Source organism: Mesoplodon mirus (assembly GCF_964341445.2).
Source record: "Mesoplodon mirus genome assembly, chromosome: 5".
Classification (NCBI taxonomy): Eukaryota; Metazoa; Chordata; class Mammalia; order Artiodactyla; family Ziphiidae; genus Mesoplodon; species Mesoplodon mirus.
Window position 1 is genome coordinate 142,713,442 of NC_138980.1, and position 26,231 is coordinate 142,739,672.

The window sequence follows — 26,231 nt, forward strand, 5'->3', positions numbered from 1 at the left end:
GAGAGGAGGGGCAAGATAGTAGGGGATTAAGAGGTACAAACTATTATGTATAAAATAAGCTACAAGCATATATTATACAACATGGGAAATATAGCCAATATTTTATAATAATTACAAGTGGAGTATAACCTTTAAAAATCATGAATCACTATATTGTACACATGTAACTTATGTAATATTGTACATCAACTATACTTCAATTAAAAAAGTCTCACGTTAAATCAAAATAAAGAACTTTCAATTTAAAAAAAGTGGGTGGGTAGCATTTTCCTGGGTATTCAAAATTAGCAAGGACTTTTGTTTACTAAACATTTCAATCAGTGTTGATCTGCTTGAAATGAAACATAGTAACTTTAGGTCCTCTATTTTAATTCAGATGTACATCCCTGTGTTCAAATACCTAGTTACAGCAAGAAGAGGATCTGCTAGGGTTTAAAATAATGTTTTGAAGGGTATATGTCAGAATAGTTTTGGGAAAAGAAAAGCCCTACTCTCCTTCCCTTCCCCCGTATCTTCTCTTTCCTCTTCCTATCTAACTTTCCTCACTCCACAAATACTTATTTTTTAACAGTAATTTTATTAATCTCTTTAATTATTATAATTAACACCATAACAAATTGCCATAATTTGCTAAGTTACAGTTTTTAGCAAACGGAAGACAGGCAGGCAGGATAGAACAAGATCTCTTCCTATGTCAGTCACCCATCCAGTGCATGCCAGTGAAGCAGTAACCATGCATCAAATGCTGACATAACCCAAACTTTTGGTCACTCAGATAAAAAAAGCACCAACGGAAGTAAAATTCACAGTGAGCCTCTCTGGCTCTCAGACAAGCAACTTTCTGGCCAGGTACACCTTCTAGAACCCAGGGGCCCAAATAAGTCGAGACTTGCTCAGATCTTTGAGTTTTCCAGAGGAGATCCTAAATACTTGTTTTATGGTTTCAAGTAATTAGTCAGTCAGAAAAAGGGCCAAAGACTATTTGATCATAAAAATTTCCCTGCGAAAGCATTCCATTTTTAGTTAAAATGAAGCACAACCACCATCTGAAAATGTTTCTAAAATGCTAAGAGACTAAAAACCACTAACATGGAGAATACAGTTCCTACATGAAAACTCGTGGCGGGGAGCCCCTGGTTGGGAAGGTGAGCCAGGAGAAGGGTGGGAGGGAGCTGACGGGGTGCCCCGGGGGCCTGGGGTGCAGGGGCAGGAGGGCCTGCTCCTTGCCCAAAGGTGGCATTTGGACAACATACAGGACACAGCATCAGGTGTGTCCTGAAGGCCCCTGCCACCTAGCATCCTTAGCAATCATAAGTGAACATGGACTCTCTCCACTTCCTCTTTCAGTTTCCACCTCTATAAATGGGGCAGCAACAGAGGCAGTGCCTTCCCAGGAGAGGCGGGGTCTTTACCATGTGTTCGTTAGATTTTCACAGAGGGGTCAAGAGATTCAACAGCTTTCTAGTGGGGAGATTTCTTTTACATATCTGGCAATAAGTAGTACATTTTATTACTGCCATTTATCTCCGTGGAGTTTTTGAGCGCATCTAAAATAAGGAATTCTGCTTCAAGTTATAGTTTTGCGGTACTGAGAGGTACTTAAAAAGTGCCTTACAAAAAAATTCTAATTCTACCTAGAAGGAGGTAGAAAAACCATCCCAGGCCAGAGACTCCTGATGGCGAGTGGCGAGTGGCCCAAGATGGGAGGGGTGCCCTGCAGCACCTTTGGGCTCCTAGCCCAGGGCCTCCAATAAGTCCCTTTTGTGGGGGACACAGCAGACTGCTCCTTAAGAATGCCCCCAGTGCCCTGTCCTGCCAGTGAAGTCACCTGGTGGACCAGGCTGCAGCAGGTGCCAGAGACCCTTTGCACCAGCCTCTGATGGGCGCCCCCTTTCTCTGTGCACAACTTCTCTGCCTGCCCAGCACCCAACAGTGAGAGGCTGTGGGTACACTGTGGGTACCCAGGCCTCTCCGACCTAGTGGGATGAAAGGGACACAAAGACAGAACATGCCTCCGTGGGGAGGAGGGGGCGACATTGCCTTTGACCTTAAACCCATTGCTGTAGGGGGTTGTGTAAGCAGCACAGAAACATTTTGGTCCATAGAGGCAAACCCAAAATCAGAGGAGGGTCAGCCGCAATTACAGAGTACCAGATACCTGACCTGGTATGCAGCATCATAGTTCAACCTGCAATTTCAGTTTAATTAGACTGTTATTAGGTAGCATACAAATTTGCTAGGGGAAAAAACCCCTTGAGCAATCTTGAAAAAGATGAAAGAGAAAAATTACAGAGACATAAATTTGTTTATATAATCCCAAGAGAAACATCATCGAAAGCTTCAAGTTGAAGATAATTCCATTGACAATGAACTTAAAAACAGAATCATCATTTTTCTGAATTTTGGATAATCTTCAAATATCTCATGGTACCACTGGTGATGCTGCTGAGCCCTTGTGAACAGGACACAGAAGGTGAACAGAGCGAAAGCCCAGCCTTGAATGGACCAGCTGGCGAGGGCGTAGACGCACCACTGGATGACTTCGCAGAAGCCGCTGGCTGCAGTGACGTATTAAAACAAGCCCCTCCTTGGTATTTTATATCCAGTCTCCCCTGGTTTCCTGAAATTCCTTAGGACATGATCTGAATGGATGTTTATCAGCATGCCTGTCAACCACACGACAAAACCTGTTAGAAATCAGGGGTCAGTGAGCCAGTCGTCAGCATGCACTGCATACTGGCTCGGGTATCTACTCTGCAAGTAGCCAGTTATAGGTGCAGAACACGAATGCCAATATAAAGGCGTACAATGGTGTGGGCTTTCCAACTCGGATCTGAAAAGGGGGAAATCAAGGCCCGTTGCACATAGTGGATGAGGAACATGGCCAGCAGGATGCAGTTGGGCCAGTGGTTGAGGCGCTCGGCCGGGGAGGTCGGCCTGCTGAGGAGCCGCAGGGCCCCGCGAGGGCAGCTCCTGCACCGCCCAGGCGGCCTGCGCGGGCAGCCGGAAGGCGGAACGCGCTAACGCGTGGCGCCCATAGGGCCAGCCCACCAGCTTCAGCAGCATGTAGCACAGGAAGCCCGGGGCGCGCTCCAGGTAGGCGAGCGCGTTCAGCAGGAACGGCTCAGCCAGCTCCACTGCGGGGGACGGCAGGCGTGCTCTGGGGCCCGGCCGCGACGGGCCACTTACAGGACCGCTCTGGGAGGTGGGGCGGGAGGCGCGGTTACCTGAGGTCTGCGCCGCCCCCAAAGCCCGGTGGCTGAATCAGCCCCGCACTGGCGGCCCCGAAGCAGCCCACGAATACTTATTGAGCAATGCTTAATTTCGTAGGGACGTGGGCATCGTAGACAATACAGGGATGAATCTTTTAGCTACTGCACTATAGCCTGTAACATTGAAAGTAACACAGTTCTTTGCTTGTGGAAAAACAGTGGATGATGGATTAGAACAGGGTGCACAAACTTTTTCTGTAAAGGGCCAGCTAGTAAATATTTTAGGCTCTGCAGGCCATATGGTCTCTGTCTCAGCTACTCACCTCTGCCGTTGTTGCACAAAAGCAGCCATAGATGGACGTGGCTGTGTTCCACTAAAACTTTATTTGCAAAAAGCAGGCAGTGAGCCAGATTTGGCCCATGGATTATAGATTGCCAGCCTCTGGACTAGTAAAGTAGGATTTACCTCTTTGAAGAAGAGAGGCAGTATTTCACTATTTTTCACTGACATCAGAGTTTTGGTTTTTGGAAACTTTTTTTTTTTTTTTTTTTTTTTTTTTTTGCGGTATGCGGGCCTCTCACTATTGTGGCCTCTCCCGTTGTGGAGCACAGGCTCCGGACGCGCAGGCTCAGTGGCCATGGCTCACGGGCCCAGCCGCTCCGCGGCATGTGGGATCTTTCTGGACCGGGGCACGAACCCGCGTCCCCTGCATCGGCAGGCGAGCTCTCAACCACTGCACCACCAGGGAAGCCCTGGAGCTTTTGTACTTTCAGGATACCTTTAAAGAAGGAGGCAGTGTGATCAGTGGCTTAGATTATTAGAAGGATGTAAATAATATCCTGTATTGAGTCTCCAGAAGGCAGACTACAATGAGAAGGTCAAAATTATAGGAATGTAGGTATTGGTTCAGGGTAAGCAGGAACTTTCTTATAAGAGTTATTCATCTGCCTTGAATAGGAAACGACAAAGTAGAAGCTGTTGCCCACCTGTCAGGGACATTATGGAAGGGGTTCATGCACTGTGTAAGAAGGAGAGGCAGAGGCAAGGTTCCTCTCAACTTTCTGCCTACTTACCAGTTGGTCCTAATATATCAAGCAATCTCGCCTCACTTTACCATGAGTTACTTAAAATCATTGTGATGTAGGGGTGGATTTCATTTAATCTTGGAATTCTTTTTTTTCCAACCAATTTTATGCAGAACTCAGATATACAAAACAAATGTGATATTTTATTATATGTGATTTTTACAGATTTATGCTCATGATATTTACTTATGTGTTTTATAGATGTATATTATCATTGAGGACAATGAAGCTGTTTTGATAAACACAGAACTGAATTTTGATGTGGATGAATTTCATTTCGATCCATTTAGATGAATGAGAAGTGAAGGTTCCTCTTCTAGTTCATTCAGTTATATATTTTCTTTTTTTGTGTGAGGTTAAGGAAGAACAAGATTCTCATAGAATCATAGTTGCAAGTGTTACAGATATTAAAGTAGTTCAATTCTGAATTACTCTTCAATCAGAAGGCAGAATATAGGTTTTATTCTGAGTTTACCTCACCACCCTGCCTGCCAAAAGAAGATCACTCTGGCAGCACAAGTTAATACGTGGGCATTCTCCAGTGTGTTAAAGTTTCATGTACAGTATATTTGAATATGTATTTTTTTTTCATTTCAGTCTCTAAGATAATAAAAATTCAGTTTTGTTTAAAAAAATATTTCTCAAATATCCAGCTGCCTCTTTGGAACCGAATCTGGGAGCAGAGTTTGAAAACCACAGGTTTAGAATCAGACGTGGGCGGAAATCTAAGTTCTGCTACTTACTTGCCACATGCTGGTAACCCTCAGTTTTCCATCTGAAAGATAGGCCTAGAAATACCCACCTTGCTCTAGTTGTGAGGACTGAGTGAGCATGTAAAACACCCAGCACATAGTAGTCTCCTAATAAATGTCTTCTTTTTTTTTTTCTTTCCTGTGATTTAAAACATAATCACAGCCCTTCTTTTAAATTATATTGTGTGTGGCTGCATTCGATTTCAATAGGTATGGTTTCATTTGCCTTTACTAGAAATTTTCACCATCTTAAAGGAACGCTTGACTGATGAGGATCTCTGCCTGCAGAGATGCCAATTACTCCCCCAAAAGGAGTGGGTTTGGGTGGGCCCCTCACCCTGTTGTGGTTGTGATTCCATCTTCTGGCCTGAGAGTGAAGAGGAGTTTGGAGCGATCCACCCTCCCAGGTAGAGGATAAGAATGTAAGAGGCTTGCTTATTCACACAATCAGAAACAAGGGCAGTGAGTGTGCAGGCTTTCCTTATTCGATTTTTATGCCAACTGCCCCATCTCTGTCTGGTCTCTTTAGAAATTAGCAGTAAAAGCCATGTACCAGAAGGGCCAGTGTGCACACCTTTGGAGAAGCAAGGATGTGAACAACAAGGAAATGAGGGAGGGCTTGTGTCACTTGGCAGCCAGACTGTAGGGATAAGGAGAAAATCCACAAGACTCAGGAAAAGTAGTGTCCCTTGAAAAAGAAAAGAGAAATAGGCTGATTCCTTAGGAACCAAAAGTAGTGAGATCCCAGCAAGCCAAGCTGGGCACGGGTGGCCTTGGGATTTCACAGAAGACCCCCAGTAGTTCCCTGACCATTTCAACTGGGGTCATTTGTCTTCAGCAGGTGAAAGTGCTGTGGCTGTTCATATAAGTTTCAGGTTTACGGGTCTCAGGTGCTGAGTGGCCCAAGGAAATTGGTCCTGAAGCCACGGTCCAGAGGGCAGCCAGACAAGATGCTGGGGGCCCGGGAGGTTGTGGTAGTGAAGTCGAGTTTCATTGAAAATTACTCTTAAACTAATCAGTGGTTTTAAGCAGGAGGTTATAGGACCTGATCTACGTTTTGAAATCTTGCTCTGGCTGCTGCAGGGAGCCTGGATTATACGGGGCGGGAGGGCAGCCGGGAGGAGGACCTGTTGGTGAAACTCATCCATGTCCCAGCACTAGATGTGGGTGGCTTGGTCTGGGCGTCAGCAAGTTAGGATGCCTTCTCCTTGCCAAGCCCCCAAAGCTTGCTTACTTAATCCAGTAAGGTTAGTGGTATTAGTAGTAGTCCTTTCTTTTCATGCCTGAGAACCAGCTGTTGCAGTTCAGGGGGGCTAAGTTTTATATGGTCACACCCTGAACGACTTGAACCCAGGTCAGTCTAAACTCAAAGCTCACACTTCCCTTTCTTCCCTTGCCACGGTCAGAAAAACCAGAGGGCAAGTCCAGATTGTCCAAGTCATAAACCAATAGGAGGTTTTTTGATCCTTTAAACAATTGGACCACATTCTCCTGTAACCAGTGTTTCTTTCTGGGCGGTACAATAATTTTTTAAAGTTAAGATGGAGCTATTGATCAAGTAAAAGGGCTTGACCATTTAAATATTTTGAGGACTTTAAATATAGGTTTGACAATATAAGCATTATGCTCAAGGTAGAGGCTTAAAAATGTTCAAAGACACAATCCCTAAATGACAGTTTCTAAGGTTTTCTAACCAGAAGGGCAGTGCCGAAAAATTGTTATTCATTTGATTATATCCAAAAGGAGAGGGAGGGAAAATGAGGATAACTCCATGTTCTGGAGAATTAAAAAATATAATCTTCCTTATGATTCTAAATAATGGTGCTCCTGAGTGTCTAGTGAGCAATGCATACAAACTGGATGCCTATCATTATAAAACAATATCCATGATACATTAATAATATTGAATATTAAAATGTGATAATTGAATAATAAATTTTTACATAAGGCAGACTAAAACCTCTTCGGTTTAAACATAGATGTAAATTGCCTAGGTGGACAGTAATATGAGGTCTGGCTAAAATGAATGGATTTCCCTTTTGCCTCTGGTTCCGGGTCTGTGTGGGCAAAGTGCTGGGAGCTAAGCCCTATGCTTTGGGATGTTTCTTCCTTTGGGGAATCTCAGGCTTAGCATCCTGGTTTTCAGTGATTGCAACGAGAAGTCACATTTCTGATGTGGAGGCCACAGGAAGAGACACCAGGAGTACGAAATAAGGCCAGAATCAAGGGTGTCCAGAGAAGCTGATAGCAGAGTGCATCTCCTGGGGCCTCCAGTGTCCTTGGCCCCTTAGTGCAGATGCTCAGATGAATTTGTGTGCCTGGAACACAGACACTCAATTAAAAAAATAAGCAAACACCAATTTGGAGCTTACTGTGTTTTCTCTTATAACTCACTTAATCCTTATAGAACCCTCTAAGATAGGCAGTACTGTTATCTTTACTTTACAAATAACAAATTAAGATGCAAAGAGGTTAAGTACCTCACCCAGGGCCCCAGAAATAGTAAGTTGTATGGCTGGGATTTGATTTAAGGAAGTCTGACACCCAACTCTGTGCTCTTAATGGCTGCCTGATCGCTTCTTAGTATCTGTGAACTGTTGAATTGAGTGTCTGGTGCTTTGACTTTTCAGGATAGAATACTGCGTTTGCTTATGCCGGGGATTTTCAGAGTTAAGTTGCTGAAAGCTTTTCTGGGATCTCTTATTTGATCGTCCATAATGTTGTTAGAATTACCACATCTGCTTTCAAAATTAGTAATACCCCCAATCCACTGCCTCCTGAACATTCTATTCATTTATTTTATTTTTCTTCATAGCACTTATCACCATCTACCTTGATTTATTTTTGCTTTCGCCTGCCACCCCTGACTAGAGTGCAGGCTTCTGAGCTTTGTGTACTGCTTAGTCTCCAGCAAGGAGGACCCTGCCTGGCACAAAGGAGATGCTCAGCACAGATATGAAGATTCATGCCAAGTACATTGGTGCCTTCATCTTGGCCATCTAAAATCCTTGAACCCTTCAAAAGCCTTGCTGCTCCATCCCACCCTTACTGCATGGGGCAGTGAAACATCTCAGGGGCATCAGGAGCCTGAAAGTTGTAATACTAAGGCTGAGCTCTTCTAATTGTCACGTGTATGGAAAATTCTTTTGCTTAAAGTTAACGAGAAAGACCTCTTACCACCTTAAAGAAAAGACCTCTTTCCACCTTAAAAAATATACTTCATGTCTCCGAGAATCCTCTGTACTCTTAAAAATCTATTCCACTCCTTACAAATCTGAATTTGGCAGACCTCTGCTATGCATGAGGGGGCTGGTGCCTGTGTTCACTTACCTTTTCCTAGGTACTTAGAGTAGAATACTCTAGCTGGGAAAAGGCTTTTCTGTCTAGAAGGTCATAGGGACTTGTCAAAAGTGTTATTTGTGGTAGGTCAGAGATACTGCATTCAGCATGGGTTTTTATTGGCCTTTAGTAGTCAGAATATTTGTTGAACTCTGAAATACTTGTGAACCTGCTTTACGGTTTGTTTGACTTCATTTGCCTTCATTTGTTCTTAATGATTAAAAGTATGGGCTCTCAAGTCCAAAAGATTTGGGTTCAAATCCAGGTTCTGTCACATTACTAGCTGGTATCTGTTTCCCCATCTCTAAATTGAGGATAATAATACCACTGTAAATTAGAACACATCACTCTTCCATTTAACTGTTTTAAGGGACTATCCCTCTTGCTGAGATGACGTCTCAACCACTGTATCACTTAGGGTTGGAATTGTTTGGAAAATAGTGGCTTTGACAAGATAGATTTTTTTAAAAATAAATATTTATTTATTTATGGCTGCGTTGGGTCTTTGTTGCTGCATGCAGGCTTTCTCTAGTTGTGGTGAGCAGGGGTTACTCTTTGTTGTGGTACGCGGGCTTCTCGTTGCGGTGGCTTCTCGTTGTGGAGCATGGGCTCTAAGAGTGCGGGCTTCAGTAGTTGCGGTGCATGGGCTCAGTAGTTGTGGTGCACGGGCTTAGTTGCTCTGGGGCGTGTGGGATCTTCCTGGACCAGGGATCGAACCCCTGTCCCCTGCATCGGTGGGCAGACTCTTAACCACTGTGCCACCAGGGAAGTCCCGACAAGATAGATTCTTTCCCCCCGCCCTCAGGTAGGTAACTCCAGAAGTCATTAGGTCCCCAAGATGCTTTTGCTTTTGTATGTGGACTCTAAACTCATGGTTCAAAATTGCTGCCAGAGCTCCTGCCATCACTTCTGCATTCCAGGCAGCAGGACGGAGAAAGGGCAGAAGAGTGTACCTCCCTCATGGGAGACTTTTGGGACTTTCTGATTATATTTAATTGATCAGAACTTGGTCACATTGCTATACCTAGCTGCAAAGGAACCTGGCGAATATATCATTTTTTCACTCAGAAACAGAATTCTCTGCAACTGCATTCAGCCATTCCTCACATACCTGTATCTCTCTGGGTCCACTTCTCTTGAGATTACTAGCAAGGGTATTCTTCTCTGCTTTGTATATCTTTTCTGTATAGTTTCCTTTATTCATACTTTCAGCTTCCTCATACATTTAGGTTCCTGTGATTCTTCATGGTCATAAAGTTACTTAATGCCTTTGTTTTTTGTGTTCTCTCAGCTTCACTTCCTACTGCTAACTGCTTTATCTTCTCAGTACTTTTCCATTCATATTTTGGAGAGCGAGAATGATTGGTCTGGGCTAGCCTAGCTCTTCCTGCTGGGCCCCTCCGTGGTTGTTGGCCAGCTGGAGGACGGGACAGCCTGCTAATTTAATCAGCTGTGGCTATCTTGCTTATGGGTCTTTTTATCTGCAAGTGTGTGGCGGCAGAGCAGGCTTTATAATGTGACCAGCATGCTTGCTCCTTCACAAATGGAACTTCCTTTGGCAGTGAGTTAGAGATAAATCTTAAAATGATAAACCTTAAAATTAAAAATCTTAACATGAATGAATTTTAGAGAGTGTGTAGACAGTCAACAAATATCAGTAACTAACATCTGATTGAGAAGTGATTATTTAAAAGTACAGGAGGGTATTTAAGGCATACACCAGTATCCCTCAAATGCTTGCATATCCTGTGATATTTCTTGCTTTTATTCATGTTGTCACTTTCATCTGGAATGATCTTTTCTTCTTCCGTTACTCCCTTTCTCCTAGCTAACTCCCAATCTTTTAAGACTATTTGGGGACCTCTCATTATGCTGGACATGTTTATCATGCCGTTCTCTGTCACAGGTCTGTTAAATAACTGCTCTCTCCTGAGCTGGAAGACTGTTGATGCCAGGGTTGGTCTTATTTATCGTTGTATGTCTAATATCTGCTTGCCTAGCAATGCCTGACACATTAGTGATGCTCAGCAAAATTTTTTTCTTTTTCTTGGATTGAAATTTCTTTTTATCCTCAGTTCATGACAAAAAGTAAAAGGAATAAATTTGCCAAGGTGAATTGAACTAATTATTTTAATCTGGTAAATTAGAAGGGCATTTCTTTCCTGCTTCCAATTCTTTAATCAGAATTTTCAGAAGGAGAACTGTTCTTATCTTCAGTATTGAGCCAAGCTTCTGCTCTTGTTTAGAAATTACACATGACTTTTAGTGCCATTTTGCAGAAGATTGGGTAAAATTTTGCTGGCTTGAGATCTATAGATTCCGATATGACTGTTTATGTTTGTGTTTGATTTTTTTTTGCTAGGTGACTTTTCAAATCTCTGAGATTATTTCTGCTAGATGTCTTTTCAAATATTTGCGTTTGAATTTCACAAAGAGATATGTGCTGAAGATATTTTTTAACAGGTGAGGGCAGTGATTCCTTTTTGGATCACTGGTTGAACCCTTACATACTTCATCCCTGGACAATTGTAGATTGCTTGGGAAGTATAGATGCTCTTGGGATGATGGTGGTACCGTTACAGTTGAAAACATTTTGGAAAATGCCGAAAGACCAGTTTTGCTAGTTTCGCTTTAGACGTAAATGTTTCTTTCCAGGTTGATTATCACTATCCTTTTTCCTAGTCTGAGGAAGCTATACCGTAGATGTTGAGGAGCAAACTCCTCCACGTTTTGTAAACAAAAATTCATTTTATTTTTTAAATACAAGTTTGAGTTTTTTAGAAAAGTTAACTTATTTCCCAGTGGGGAAAGTAACCTTTCAAGTGTGCCAAGGGAGTTGTTAAATAATTCACTGCTAATGTTTTCAGCGGCTGCACTAACAGAAGGCGATGCGGGTTCTGAAGCCCATGGCATTCCCAAGGGTTTGTTTCTGTGTCTGGAGGAGTGACTACAGCATAATGACGGACGTAATCTTTACTCAGAGATGATTCCACCCACTGAGGACTCTGGAGCACCTACGCACCTTGGAACGCACTGAACTGGTCTTCTCTCCACAGTTTCCCAAATCCTGCACCTTTGCCTCCAGCCCACTTGTTTTGGGATTCTGTCAAGAGAAAATGCTAGATCTTAGCTTTACTTGGGAGTAGCTGATCCAGACATGGGCCTCATTTGAAGGTGATTTACTGCTCTCCCTACCCCCATCTTGTCACCCCAGTTCTAACACACACTCGCGGTACTCAGAAGCGTTGACTTGGCTATATTAACCTTTTATTTTCATCACACGCAAAATTACAGAGGAGAAAATTAGGAAACATGACTGTCACCTTGCCCTATATCAGAATGAGGGATTGCATGGCACATCAAAATATTCTAAAAACAGCTCCTTTAGAAAAAGAAAATTAATGTGTTTTTTCATCCCCTGATGGAACAGAAATTTGTTATACCTTGAAATCAAGTTTTTTCCAGACTGTGTAGTATTTTCTGCTGTCTTGTTGAAGATTTTTTTTCTCCTTTATTTTCATGCTTACCTTTTGAAATTTCTTAGGGAAAACGACAGTAAAATGTAAGTAATCATGTTAATTTCAAATTGAGTATTCATTTTCTCTTTCTCTGGATTAGACATTTTTTTTTCCTGTAGCCCTGTCTTAACAGATTTTAACCAATCTGTGACTTGCTCTTGACAGCACTTCTTTTCTGCAGTTTCATCAGATGAGGCAGCAAAGAAGGTGAGATTATTCTGAAGGTTATTGCTTTTGAAATAATATCCTTTCGTTCTTCCTCAGGTGAGTCTAGATGGAGATTTATGAATGCTGATATAGAGGCTACTGGGTCAGAGTTTATCTAGGGTAGAGATCCATTCTTTCCTTGGGGATGATTACTCATCTTTCATTCCAAGCTATGCATTCTGTCCCCTGGGTTTTTTTTTTGTTTTTGTTTTTTTTCTCGGTACGCGGGCCTCTCACTGTTGTGGCCTCTCCCGCTGCGGAGCACAGGCTCCGGACGCTCAGGCCCAGCGGCCGTGGCTCACGGGCCCAGCTGCTCCGCGGCATGTGGGATCTTCCCGGACCGGGGCACGAACCCATGTCCCCTGCATCTGCAGGCAGACCCTCAACCACTGCGCCACCAGGGAAGCCCCTGTTTCCTGGGTTTTTAAAATGGCTTCTTGCCAATAGAGCATCTATATACGGAAAGAATATGAACTTTAAAATTTATAACTATTTCCTATAACATGACCCAAAGAAGTTTCATTATTCTTTTAAATATCTCTTTTTATTCGACTCCCTCTAATGAGAGTAAAGAAGGTCATTCCCGAGAACATGACTGTTAGAATGAATTTGGAGTTTGAGCAATAGATGTGCTGCTTGGTTTGAGGTCAGATGTCCAGGGATAAGGCAGTATTTGTAAGGATTAGAGGTTAGAGAGAAGGAGGAAGTACGGCTAGTGAGAAAAAAATGACACAAAATAAATTGAGGGTTTTCAAGGGTAATAATTTTGGCAATCCCAGTAACAGTACTTGTACATTTTGGGAGTGTGAAAAGGAAGGATTGGAAAGTAGGCTTTTAGTAACTGAAGAATAAATATGTCTCCCCCCTTTAAAAGGTCAAGCGCTTTTTAAGGTTAAGCTCTTCAAAAGAACTCTAATGACAAATGCTGGGTCTCTTTCTTTTAAGGCCCCGGGGAAACCCACTTGTTAAAACTGAGTATTTCTTAGAGTATTGCTCTGTACCAGTTAGGGTTAGTCGGTTAAGAGAAACACATAGTCTTTAAACAAGTTAGAGGCTTATTTGTTTCATGTACACAGTCTGGAGGAGGCTGGTATGGCAGCTCCACTGCCCTTTGAGTCTCCAGGCTTGCTCACCCTTGGGTTTCACTTCCCATGTCCACTGTTCTCGGGGCTCCTCCCAATCTAAGGCCCCTGCTGGGGCTACATGAAGTCTCAATTGCAGAAAAAGAAGTAGGAAAGGCAGAAGAGTAAAAGGGTCCTTCTTAGAGTCAGTTCACTTTACGCATCCTTCGCTTTATGCATCTCATTACAGAGAACTGAGCCACGCGACAGCCCCCAGCTCCAAGGATGGCGGGGAAATAGACTCTTGTTCCAGGTGACATAAAATAAGATAGTTATCTTTCACTTGGGGAAAATAACCTTTCCAGCTTACTGGGAGAGTTGTTAAATAATTCATTTTGTACAAAAGTAAAAATCAGGGTAATTTCCAAAGGTAGAAGGGAGAATAAACATTGGGCAAGGTAATGAGTATTCTGTCATTCAGCTCTGAGGAGGCCAGTGGCATTGCCCTGGGGTATTTCCAGTAGTGTATTTTATACAGAATAAAGAAACCCAATAGTGCCATGGTGGTAATGATACCTTAATAATAGAAATGATCCCCAATATTAAATTGTCAGCCATTCATGTGAACAGTAGCACCTGGAACTTTTTGAAAGTTTAGAGTTTAAGAACTTTACACAACAAATTATCTCATGAGTTTGGTTTTTCCATTGCTGTAATTTTTAATTTTGAATGTCCATGCAATATAGCCTTGGCTTTCAATATTTTCCTTACCAATTCCTTTAATCATACAGAATTAGTTTCTTATGGCCATATGAAGAGGCTGGATCATTTTGCAGAATCAGCCTAATACGAGTTTTTGGCCTTCTCTTCTAAAGGAACATCTCTTTGGAAGCCTTTTGGCTACCATGGGAATCGGGGATCTTGTGTCTCTGCTTCCTTGGTGCAGCGGATACAAGCATGATTGCCAGATTTGGGCATTATAAACTTCACAGAGAAGCTTTTGCTTGCCAACAGTAAACCATAATAACAGTGTTGGACTGTATAAAGTTAGAGTTGTTTTGACTACATACCGATTTAATGTGCTAAAAATATTCCTCCAGTTAAAGAAAAGGCAATAAATCAATACTCAGTATTTGGCACACATGGTATTGTGAGTGGAAGTGAGTTTTAGGAGTCTGAACTTGATTTGGGAATGAGAAGTTGTGAACTCTAATTTGAGTGCTGTCATTGATATTCTGAGACCAAGGACCTTAGTCTTCTCTTTAAATTCAGCCCATTCAAAACTTTTAGTATATAACCACAAGCTTTTACTTTTTTTTTTTTTACAAAGGTTACTTTTCTGTAAGCATTGTAGACATTTATGATCTAGTAAGAATTGAACTAAAAAAAAATAAGTGCTTATAAAACTACTTCTAGCAGTCAAAGAATTAATCATTGAAAATTAGATATTAGAGCAGGATTTAAAGAAATGTAATCAAACCAATACAATAAATCACATTCCTTAAATTATGCTATTGAAGTATCTGCTTTATAGTCCCATGATAAAGCACTATGCTACACACTTTATTATCTCTGTTTTATTTGAGCTGGCCTAGAAAAAGCAGAGAGAAGGAAGAAAATTCAGCCGCTCGCTCATAAAGCGGGTGTCAAAAGACAACAGATTCTCTTTAGAGAGAGAAGCAAGGCAAAAGGGGAGAAGTCAATTCTATGGAACAAACATTTAGTTGTAATCTCTTATTTTAATCTTGTAGAGAATGTCTGAATGTATCCAGATCTCATTTGCTGTCTGTAGAATTGGCATTTACACGGTAAGCAATGTATATTTTTTCGGTACCGAATGTCATGAAAATATAACTGAAGAACTGCGTGCTGGAGAGTGTATGGAGCTATGGGAATTGTCCTCCACTGTTGGTGGGAGTGTAAATTTATACAGCCACTTCGGAAAATAATAAAGTTGAGTACCAAAATGTTCTATGACCCGAGCAAATCTACTCCTAGGTGTGTACTTCAGAGAAATTGTTGTGTAATTATAAGAAGACCTGTGCAGAGAAAGTTCCAGCAGAAGTATTCATAAAAGGAAAATATTAGAAATAATGCAAACGTCCATCAGTAATAGATTGGATTAATAAATTGTGGCATTTTAATTAATTTCATAGGATACCATACAGCAGCAAACATTATAAACTAAAAGTAATATATATGAACTACAGCTATAATACACAGTGGTTACATTTTACAAACATAATGTTGATTAAAAAACAAATCACAGGAAAATACATGCAGTATGATTTGATTTCTACAAAGTTTGAAAACGACAACACTAAGCAATACATTGTTTTAAGGTTACATAAATAGACAGATAAATTATAAAGAAATGTAAAAATTCGGATGTCATTACCTCTAGGGCAGCAGTTCTCGACGGGGGGGATGATTTTGCCCTCCAGGGGCTATGTGGCAATGGCTGGAGACGTTTTTGGTTGCTTCTCCTGAGGGTGGTGGTGGCATGCTACTGGCGTCCACTGGGCGGAGGCCAGGGGTGTTGCTAAACATCCAGCAATACACTGGGTAAGCACTTGGTAGTTATCTGGCCCAGAATGTCAGCAGTGCTGAGGCTGAGAAATTCTGCTCTAGGAAAGTGGAGGCGAGGAAAAGGCTTTAAACGTTTTACTGATTTGGGCTTCCCTGGTGGTGCAGTGGTTGAGAGTCTGGCTGCCGATGCAGGGAACACGGGTTTGTGCCCGGGTCTGGGAGGATCCCACATGCCACGGAGCGGCTGGGCCCGTGAGCCATGGCTGCTGAGCCTGCGCGTCCGGAGCCTGTGCTCCGCAGTGGGAGAGGCCACGACAGTGAGAGGCCTGTGTACCGAAAAAAATAAAAAGTTTTAGTGATGTTCTGCTTCTTAACTTGAATGGTGGGCACATGGTGTTGGCTTTATAGTTATTCTTTAAACAACATACTTGCTTCATATACTTTTTTGTATGTATGATATACTTCACAACACAAAAATATAGAAAATGTTAGTGTGTTATGGAAATTTTTTTTTTTTACATGAGTCTGTCAGTTGACTCCAGTGCCATGAGCCAGCCCATTTCGTAATTCAGAAATATAGGGATGTGTCTATGTAGATGACCATTAAAGAACTTTTCTAACGTAAAGACTCAGTGACTAAGTATCTTGACTTTTTCCCTTTGAAGGCCTAGGGAGGGGATTCTGAGAGTGAACAGGAAATGGAATGATGTTTACTTTTGAAGACCAAATTATTTTCTGTGGAAGGGTTTAAATTTTAGACTTAAGGTGATTTTGTTTCTCATCCCCCTTGCACAGAGGTGTGTGAATATGTGTGCACAAGAAGTTTAAGGAAATTGTTTAGAATGAATGAAGCAAGAGCTCTGAGTAAAAGATATGACCACAGATTGCCTAGCTGTGCTTATCCTTGTACCTTCCACAGCATCTGGCACACGGTAGATGCTCAGTAGCTATCTGTTCAGTTACATTGGTGTGAGCACCGTTTTCAGTTTTGCCTTAGTTTGAACTTAAAAAAAAGCACATTTTCTTTTTTCCTTTTCTCACTTGTGTTAGCTGCTTGTCTCAGCTGAGTATCTTTTTATGTATTTTATGTTTTCCCTCAAGATGCTGGATTTTGTATATGATATTTGCCATCTCAAAACAAAATTGGGTGACATTTATCCCCAGTTAGATGGATAGATTACTTGGGGCTAGACATGTTTTCTGTTGTTTATCTGAAGTTACTTTGTTAGTATTTTTTGTTGTTGTTGTTGATGGGGGGGTCCTTTGGGAAGCAGGCGCCAAATTGGAATTAGGAGTGCCAGAGAAAAAGTAGAGAAATGTCAGTGAAAGATGAGGAGGAGGGAACAGGAGGAAGCAGGGAGAGCCTTCAGACCATGCTGCGTGTCTGAGTCCTGTGCACGGAGAGCGGGAAGGAGGACGACCAGGGAGGAAGAGATTTACACTGCAGCGAGGTTCCGGGAAAGTCTTGCTTGGGCTGGCGGGACCTCCTTGAACAAAGCTGCCTGTTTGAGGAGTCCCATGATGCGCAGGAAAGGCCCGACTCCAGGACCTCTGAGTGCCCGGGCACTGGCTGGCAGCCGCCCAGCAGAAGTACCGCCTCAGCATGAATGCCTGCAGCTGTGGCTGCTTGAGGCTGTCAGCCGGCTGTGCTTCTCTAGACGGGAGATCTGAGTGTGGGCACCACGGGAAGTCAACACAACAGTGTATTTACCACTAGAAGCTGAGAACACCGGGACTGTTGATGTCAGGAATGGTGCTTGGGCATCCTCGATTGCCTAGCACTTAGCCTGGGCCCGGGACCATACAGGTGCTCATCTCTGCTTATTTAATGAAGAAGCTCTTGCTGTGGACTAATTCTAAGGCAAATGAAAACTGTGCTTAAAGGAGAGTGCTGTGGAGAGATTTGTGCTCCTACCCAGAATTCACGTGTCCAAGCCCTAACCCGCAGTGTGATGGTGTTTGGAGATGGGGCCTTTGGGAGGAAATTAGGTTTAGATACAGTCGTGAGGGGGTGGGGTCCTTGTGAGGGGATTAGCCCTTAGCAGAGACATCGGAGAATTTGCTCTCTCTCTTTCCCTGTGCTGTGAATCAGGAAGGCAGCCTTCCATAAGCCAGGGAAAGAGCTCTTACCAGAACCCAACTGTGCTGGCACCCTGATCTCGGACTTCTAACTCTAAAACTGTGAGAAATATCTGTCGTTTAAGCCACCCATTCTATCATAATTTGTTATAGCAGCCCAAGCAGACTAAAACAGGGAGGGGAAAAAAATCTTGTGAATTGTAAATAAAGAACATAAACAAACATGAAAAACTTAGTAGTACCTGTTGAAAAGAAATGCTAAGTTTTAAGTAAAACAAAGTAGAGGAGGAAACTAAAGATAATGGGTGAATGTCTGAGATGATGGTGATAGGTAGTTGACATGACTTTTATTTCTGTATGCCTCTAACGTTGCTGAAAAGCAGCTGATTAAGCACTTAACTAAGGAGAGAAAAGCCATACTTCTTACATATTTGGGATCCGTAATCTGAAATGAGCCAAGACCAAAATGGAATGTATACAGGACAGACACGCTGAAAACTTCCAAGGTATAAAAGTAAATGTGTTGGGCTTCCCTGGTGGCGCAGTGGTTAAGAATCTGCCTGCCAATGCAAGGGACACGGGTTCGAGCCCTGGTCTGGGAAGATTCCACATGCCGCGGAGCAACTAAGCCCATGCGTGCACCACAACTACTGAGCCTGCGCTGTAGAGCCCATGAGCCACAACTACTGAGCCCGTGTGCCTTAACTGCTGAAGCCTACACACCTAGAGCCCATGCTCCACAACAAGAGAAGCCACCACAATGAGAAGCCTGTGCACCGCAACAAAGAGTAGCTCCCGCTCGCTGCAACTAGAGAAAAGCCTGCTCGCAGCAACAAAGACCCAACACAGCCAAAAATAAATAAAATAAATTTATTAAAAAAACAAAAGTAAATGTGTTGTATGCAGGTGAGTGCATACTGAACCTTAAATATTAAACAGTTTAATAAAAACCATTACTCAGAGAAAACAAAGGCTGTCCTTTGCATGACTTCCACTTTTCTCTCCAGTGTTTGAAGTGGACAGAGCTTTCTCTAGACATGGAAAGGAAATGATGTTTGTTTAGAGTGCCTTAACTCAGGAAGCTGAAGAAAACAAATCCTACCTCAGTTTTCTAGGCAGGGATCTTAAGGCGTGGGTAGAGCAACTTACGCACTATCAGTGATGGAGTGATAGCCACTCCCAAACCCAAATGCTAGGACAAATTGAAACAGCAAAACAGAAGGTCCTTAGATGAAGCATCTGCTCTGAGGAGGTAACTCCCTTTCCTGTGCCATGTAGCACAGGACAGAGAGTGCGTTCTCTCAAATGTGATATCCTGATGTCTTACAAAGAGGTAATTTAGTTTTTGAAACAAAAGAAGACCTGTTATGTGAATCTAGACTATTTTGGGTATTAAACAACATTCACTGGGTTCTGGTCAGGAAGAAGAAGGGGAAGTAAGTCCAGGCCAAGAGTTTACATCACAATTGTGGGTCTATGTTTTTTTTTGAAATTCGAGCAATGGCAACAGGCCATACTTGAGAAAGTGATCTTGAAATGAACCTTTGGCAGTCAGGTGTGGATTAACTCTGGGCTAGAGGGCATGCTAGGGCATAGTTTAGGACTTCCCTTTGGAATGTCAGGGTAAATACCCTCAAAGGGACTTGCAGTTGTTCCCAGACGTCTCTGAGTTAGAAACTCTTATTGTTATCAGAGCCAGAGCACCGTGGTGGACAACCAGCTGGTGGTGGCTAGAAGCGGGGTGAGGGTTGGAGTGGTCATTTGGGCATCTAGCCACCTTCCTTGTTGGAGTGCGAACCCCTTTGGTCAAAACTGAAAGCTCGGAGGCCGAGATGAATGAAGCCAGGCCAGTTAATCTCGCCTCCTCCAGGATGGTACTGTTTGAAGCACACGGACCCTATGGGCTGATTGTTCCCTCTCCGTACCCAACCCCTGCGTGAACTAAAACTCAATCTAGTGATGAATGAGATTTGAACTAAATAATAGCAGTAAAGTATTGTGTGTGGCTAGTGATTTTGGTTAATAATAAGAGCTTTAAAAACTCTTTAAGGGGCTTCCCTGGTGGCGCAGTGGTTGAGAATCTGCCTGCCAATGCAGAGGACACGGGTTCGAGCCCTGGTCTGGGAAGAGCCCACATGCCGCGGAGCAATTAGCCCCGTGAGCCACAATTACTGAGCCTGCGCGTCTGGAGCCTGTGCTCCGCAACAAGAGAGGCCACGATAGTGAGAGGCCTGCGCACCGCGATGAAGAGTGGCCCCCACTTGCCACAACTAGAGAAAGCCCTCGCGCAGAAACGAAGACCCAACACAGCCATAAATAAATAAATAAATAATTTAAAAAAAAACAAACAAAAAAAACTCTTTAAATTCTTCTTTTGACTTTGCAGAAAGTATCAAATGCTATTTTACTAGCAGAGAAAACATACCTCCTTTAGAACAATCACAGCGTTTGTGAAAATGGCATGTAGATTCATCCTGAGATACAGATGCATTCAGTAGTGGGTAGTGATTATCCTTTTACCGAGCTGTAACATTTGCTTGTACCTGCCACACAATGCTCATATTCAACTTCTGTGACTTTATTTTTAAGGAGGGGGCAGGGAGGGCTATCTATTAGAATAAATGGCACAACAGTTGTATATCATTATTAATAATACGATTAGTAATATTGTATATTATTAAAACTTATTTTAATCTAGTTCTTTAAGTCTGAACAAATCCTGCCCTAAACTTTGAGGTTTTACAACATATAGTGCTACTTGTAAGGACTGTATTTGTTTCCTTTTGCTGCTGAGACAAATTACCACAAATTTAGTAGCTTAAAGCAACATATATTTATTCTCTGATCATTCTGAAGGTCAGAAGTCTGAAATGGGTCTCACCGGGCTAAAACCAAGATGTTGGCAGGGCTGCATTCTTTCTGGAGGCTCTAGAGGACAATCTGATCCTTACCTTTGGTGGCTGCCTGTATTCCTTTGCTCTTGGCCCCCTTCTAGCAGTGGCATCACTTCAGCTTCTCCATTTGTCACATCTCTGTTCCTGTCATCACATCTTCTCTAACACGTCTAATAATCCTCTCTCTCTCTTTATAAGGACCCTAGTAATGAAATTGGGCACACCTGGATAATCCAGGCCAAGCTTCCCATTCCCATCTCAAGATCCTTAACTTAATCACACCTGTGACGCCCCCTTTTTGCCACGTAAGGTAACATAGTCATGGGTTTTGAGGATTAGGACATGGACATCTCATGGAGGAGGGGAAGGGAAGCAGCATGCTGTGTACTACAGGCACCAAAGAGGAAAGTATAGAGGACTCATTCCTGTCATCATTCCTGGAGGGAAAGGAAATCAAGGTAGGCAATTCTGATGCCGGGTTTAGGATGTTACTGTCAGTACAACACCAAGGTTAAATATGTGTCAGACAGACTGGCAGTCCCGCATATGGGCTCTGCAAGTCTTTGCTCTGGGAACAAACTAAAGAGCAGCTTTAATACATGACTGTGTGGAGAGGAGTGGTGTTGACTGTCCCTGTTTTTTGTGCTCCTTGAAGGCTCCAGCTTAAATATTTATTCTAAATTGTGTGGGATGCTGAGATGTCTGCAGTCCTAATAAAGAAATGAAAAGCTCCAAGACAAAGGGAGGCACATGTTAATTGAAGAAATTCAGCATAATTGGAGACCTTAATGGAACGGAAATGAATTAAGTTATTGGTTTGGCTGTTGTAGTGAAGATCAAAATAACAGTGGCTTAAACAGAGATAAGTTTCTATTTCATATCAGATTCTAAGCCGGTAGTCAGTTTGGAATCTAGCCCTTTGCTGCATGAGTCCTTTAGGGATTCAGGCTCCTTCTAGCATGTTCTTCCATTGCCTAGTTTATTCTGCTCCTGTGCAGGTTGAAGACAGCTCACCACTCCTGTGTCTGTTAGTTTTTTGGGAAAGAGGAATGGAGGCCAAGCAGTTCCCTTTATGGGTGTGACCTGGAAGTTCTGCACACCTCCCCATACCTCCCAAGTCCTGGAAATTGAGTCACATGACTGTGTCACTGCAGGAGAGGCTTAGAAATGGGGGCTCTGTTGAGGAGCTAAGACTCTGGGGGTTCTATTCCTAACGGGGAGAAGAGAATGGACATTGGGGGACAATTTGCTGTCTCGTGAGGAAATAAGCTAAAGCAAATTGATCTGCACTTCAGCTTCAGACAGGGCAGTACGCCCTGAGGAAGGTGTGGAGGAGAGTCCGCATTGCCGGTGCACACGTTGAATGAGCACCTAGTGGGGCAACAAGAGTGATTTTGTGTTCGTGACAAGTCTGCCTTCTGGTTGGATGGATAACTGAGGCTTTATGGGCCAAGATCAAATCTAGTATTTTATATACAAATATCAGCATATTATATGTACTTTTGTGTACAGACACATGTGGTTAGTGTACATTTGTATTTTGACAATTTTATTTTGAAGGGTGTAAGTGGAAGGTTATATGCTTTATAATCTAGGAGGTGAGAGTTGATGATTGCTTGCTTTCTTTAATAAACAAAATAATGTGCTCAAGTAGAGCAAGAATATCTGGCTAATGTTGCTAACTTTCCTGGCAGGGGGATTTAAAGTTTGAGGTTTAATGAACTTGTTGAGAGCCACAAATATCTATCCTACTCTCTGTTTATACAGTAAGAGAGTTACACCACGAAATGTGTGAGATTGACAGGAATGCCATGTTGTTTTGTTTTTTTTTAAATCATCTTTTGAAATTGGAGCCCATATAAGAACAAGATACAATCTGTTTGGTTTAGGTGTTTTATTCTGGGGAATGTAGAATGTATCCTTTCCTCTCACCATCAAGGCTTTTCTGCTGCAGACCTTTGTGACTCCAGCACAGCTCCATTCAGGTGGCCCTTCACGCTGAGTCTGACTCGACTGACCCCACTCTCTTCCCACCCCAAACCCTCTCGTGGCCCATGCTTCCTTTCTCCGTGACTGGCTCAACAGCGCCTCCAGCGGCCACGCCAGGAACTGAACTCAGGCCTCAGCTCTCCCTTGCCTCATCATCTTATCGGTCCCCAGGTTTGGACCTCTCCCATCCTAGTCATCTCTCCTCTTTGCTGCTATTACCCAGGTTCTAGCACCACCACTTTTTGCCTGGAAAACCCTAACAGTCTCCTCCTAGCTGGTCATCCCTTTCCAATCTTGCCCCCTCTCAGTCCACTTCTCCCTTCTGTAATCAGCATAACTGTGAAATGCATATCTGCTTATGCTGTAAACGTCTCAGTAGCCTCCCATTGCTCTTAAGTTAAAGCCCAAAGTTTTAAGGTGCCCTGCGTGGGTTGGCCCTGCTTGTCCATTTAGCCTTCTCTCTCTATCTCCTCTTCCACCTCCAGCGTTGTCAGGCATACTCATCTATCTTCAGCTCTTGGTCTGCTCTCTTTTTTTACTTCCAACACTTTGTACATGCTATCCTCTCATCCTGGAATGGTGAGCTGTCACCTCTTCTGGGAAGCCCTCCATGACCTCCAATACCTGGATTAAATGCTCTTTCTAAGGTGTCCCTTTCTTTGCATTCTAGAGTCTTTCACCAGCCAAAGTACCTGTATTTCATAGTCTTAGAATTCCCTGTTAATTTTCCTCTAACTGTAAGCTCACCGAGGGCGGTGACCCTGTCATTCTGTTTCTCCCTTTACCCCCAGCATCTGATGGCTCTTTACCACCAACATCATTATTTATCACCACTGACATTTACTGAGCACTTACTAAGTGTGCTAAGGCCTTTATAGGTGAAATCATTTAATTCTCTACAATCTTGTGAAGAAGGCGCTATTATTATCCTCATTTGATAGAGAGACAACAGGGGCATAGTGTGCTTAAATGTCTTTTCCACATGGTGGAGACAGGATTTGGAGCTAGAATTTGAGTGGATTTATGCTGAATTCTAAACCCTTACCCAGCATACTTTACTACCCTCCAGGCAGTAGATGTTCAATATGACTTTGTTGAATTTAGAGTAGTTTCTTAATATTTTCTGTTCTTTTTTTTTTTTTTTTGGTCTTTTATTCAGAGACATTTCTGAAAGGGCCAGGCCAGTTATTTTGCAGAACGTCTTTCAGTTTAGACCTGTGTAACTGTTCCATCATGATTAGACTCATGTTAAAAAATTTTGGCAGGTGGGCTTCCCTGGTGGCGCAGTGGTTGGGGGTCCGCCTGCCGATACAGGGGATGTGGGTTCATGCCCCAGTCCAGGAAGATCCCACATGCTGCAGAGCAGCTGGGCCCATGAGCCATGGCCTCTGGGCCTGTGCGTCCGGAGCCTGTGCTCCACAGCGGGAGAGGCCCCAACAGTGAGAGGCCCGCGTACTGCAAAAAAAAAAAAAAAAATTTTGACAGGAATATTATGGAGGTGACATCGTATCCTTATTGCATCTTATTAGGGGTACATGATGCCAATTTATCTTATCATTGGTGATTGATGTATTTTTTAAAATTTATAATTAACCTAAATCTGGGGCTGATATTTTCTGGCTTTACCCAGAATTCACAGACTATACCCTATTTAGAGGCTATAGTATCCTTTATGCATTTACGACATAATCTGTATTATATCTTTTCATTATAACTTTGTACCGTATTTTGAGGTCAGGCAAGGGACTATCTAAATTCAATATGGCTTGCTGAAGTTTCAGAAATTTTTTTTTTTTTGACTTGGGATATTTTGATCTAGATGAAACCTTAGAGAGCGTTTTCCTTCATTTGGGTTACAGTGTTAATAAACAGTATAGTCTATTCCAGGTTGTTCTCTTGGTTAGGCTGTTGTGCAGTTGAAAGCAGAGTTAAGAGTTCACCTTTTAGGGTGTGCTCTGTTTGCTGTAGATGCCCCTTCTCACTCTGCTAGCTGCCTCACTTTCAAGGCTTAATGGTATGAAATAGTGGCTATAACTGCAAGTCTATTATGAGTGGAGAAGAAATTCTAATTATATATTCTCTGTTAACTCAACTTTATTTATGAAGTATAATATTTCTCCTTTCTTGACTGTAGATATCCTGATTTAAAAGGCAACACAAAAAAGAAGCAGTAGAAAATTGACTAGTTGCATGGGGATCATTCTTTACAAAGGCCTTTTGGAAAGCTTCATTTGGTTATTATCAATTGTAGCTGTGTGGTTAGGTGGAGGGGCTCTGTTCTTGATAAACATGTAGAATCATTTAACTTAGGAACTTAAAATGTTTAATATTCCCCAATATAAATGACATGGTGGTCCTTAACAAGAGTGTGTCTGGTTGATGGAAATTTCCACCCTAGGAGATGCATATTTTTATGTTGTCTCTTTTCACAGATGGTTGACCTTGTTTTCTTTTTTTTTTTTTTTTTAGTTTTTTCTGTTTTTCTTCTTCTTTTTTTAATATTTATTTACTTACTTGTCTGTGCCGGGTCTTAATTGCAGCAGGCGAGATCTCAGTTCTGGCATGTGGGATCTAGTTCCCTGACCAGAGATGGAACCCGGGCCCACTGCACTGGGAGCACGGAGTCTTAACCATTGGACCACCAGGGAAGTCCTGACTTTGTTTTCTTGACAAATGTTTAGTGTTTAGTCCTTAGGACTAGTACTTTTGTCTTGATAGGGAAAAGAACTTGTTTTTGTCAAGGATTAAAAATTATTTTAGAATGCAGTCACTATCAAGGATATGGTTTACTTACATCCATAATTTGGGAACACAATTGTGTTTTAGATTTTAAGCAGAGCAAATAGATTAATATTATGTAAATAGAGAAGAATATAATTGACCCTGGTGATCATTTGGTGTTTGCTTTGTAGAACTCAAATTTGTTTAAACATTGACTTAGAATATTATACAAAGTGAATCTGAATGAGAGGCTTTATGCTTATTGTATATTGAATCAGTCTGTGTCCTCCGTATTCCTCTGAGTTTAGCTAGGGCTCTGGCGTGTGGTTGGTGCTCAATAACTATGCATTGACCGAATAGGTATATGGTTCTTTGGGTTGGGGAGAAGAGAGAGCTTTGCCCAGACTCCAGGAGGCTCGGGCAGCTCTGGCTATAGCACCAATCACACATTTCACAGATTGTGCACTCTGACTTGGAAGGTCCATGAAGGCGGGGAGTCTTACTTGTTTCGTTCAGTGTTGTACCTCCAGTACCTAGATAAGTGCCTGACATGTTGCAGGCACTCAGAGAATATTTTTGGAGTGAATGAATGCATGAACAGAGCTCCAGTCCGTGGGTTGGAATTGGTAATACCTGCCCCTGGGATACACAAAGACATTCTAAGAGGTATGCTAGCATTGAGATGATTGTTAAGGAAATCAGTGTCCATCTATATAAATTCTTCTATCACCCCCCTTTCACAACTACCCTACTTCCAGTTAAGAGAGAAGCCACTGCTCTCACTTCTGAGTCTTTTCATGGTGTATTGGCCTCAGATATAAAAACCTGCAGGGCACAAAACAAA

The 26,231-nt window shown here is 42.5% G+C and overlaps 1 protein-coding gene and 1 pseudogene across 3 annotated transcripts in view; one reads left to right on the plus strand and one right to left on the minus strand.

Annotated features, from left to right (window-relative positions):
- Positions 1–26,231, plus strand: part of ARL15 (ARF like GTPase 15) — a 432,613-nt gene that overhangs the window by 19,232 nt on the left and 387,150 nt on the right. The window contains exon 1 of one of the 2 annotated variants that reach the window (XM_082621946.1): positions 14,778–14,983. The exons of the other annotated variant lie outside the window; for it this stretch is intronic. Within the exon in view, the coding sequence (XP_082478072.1) occupies positions 14,930–14,983 (54 nt within the window). The 5' untranslated portion in view covers positions 14,778–14,929. Of the gene's footprint in view, positions 1–14,777; positions 14,984–26,231 lie in introns of those variants that run through there. 2 annotated transcript variants of the gene reach the window in all.
- On the minus strand, positions 2,333–3,564 carry LOC309804436 (3-oxo-5-alpha-steroid 4-dehydrogenase 1-like; annotated as a pseudogene). Its single transcript has 2 exons — positions 3,536–3,564; positions 2,333–3,259 (listed from the first exon to the last, which is right to left on the minus strand). The product of its transcript is annotated as a 3-oxo-5-alpha-steroid 4-dehydrogenase 1-like (transcript).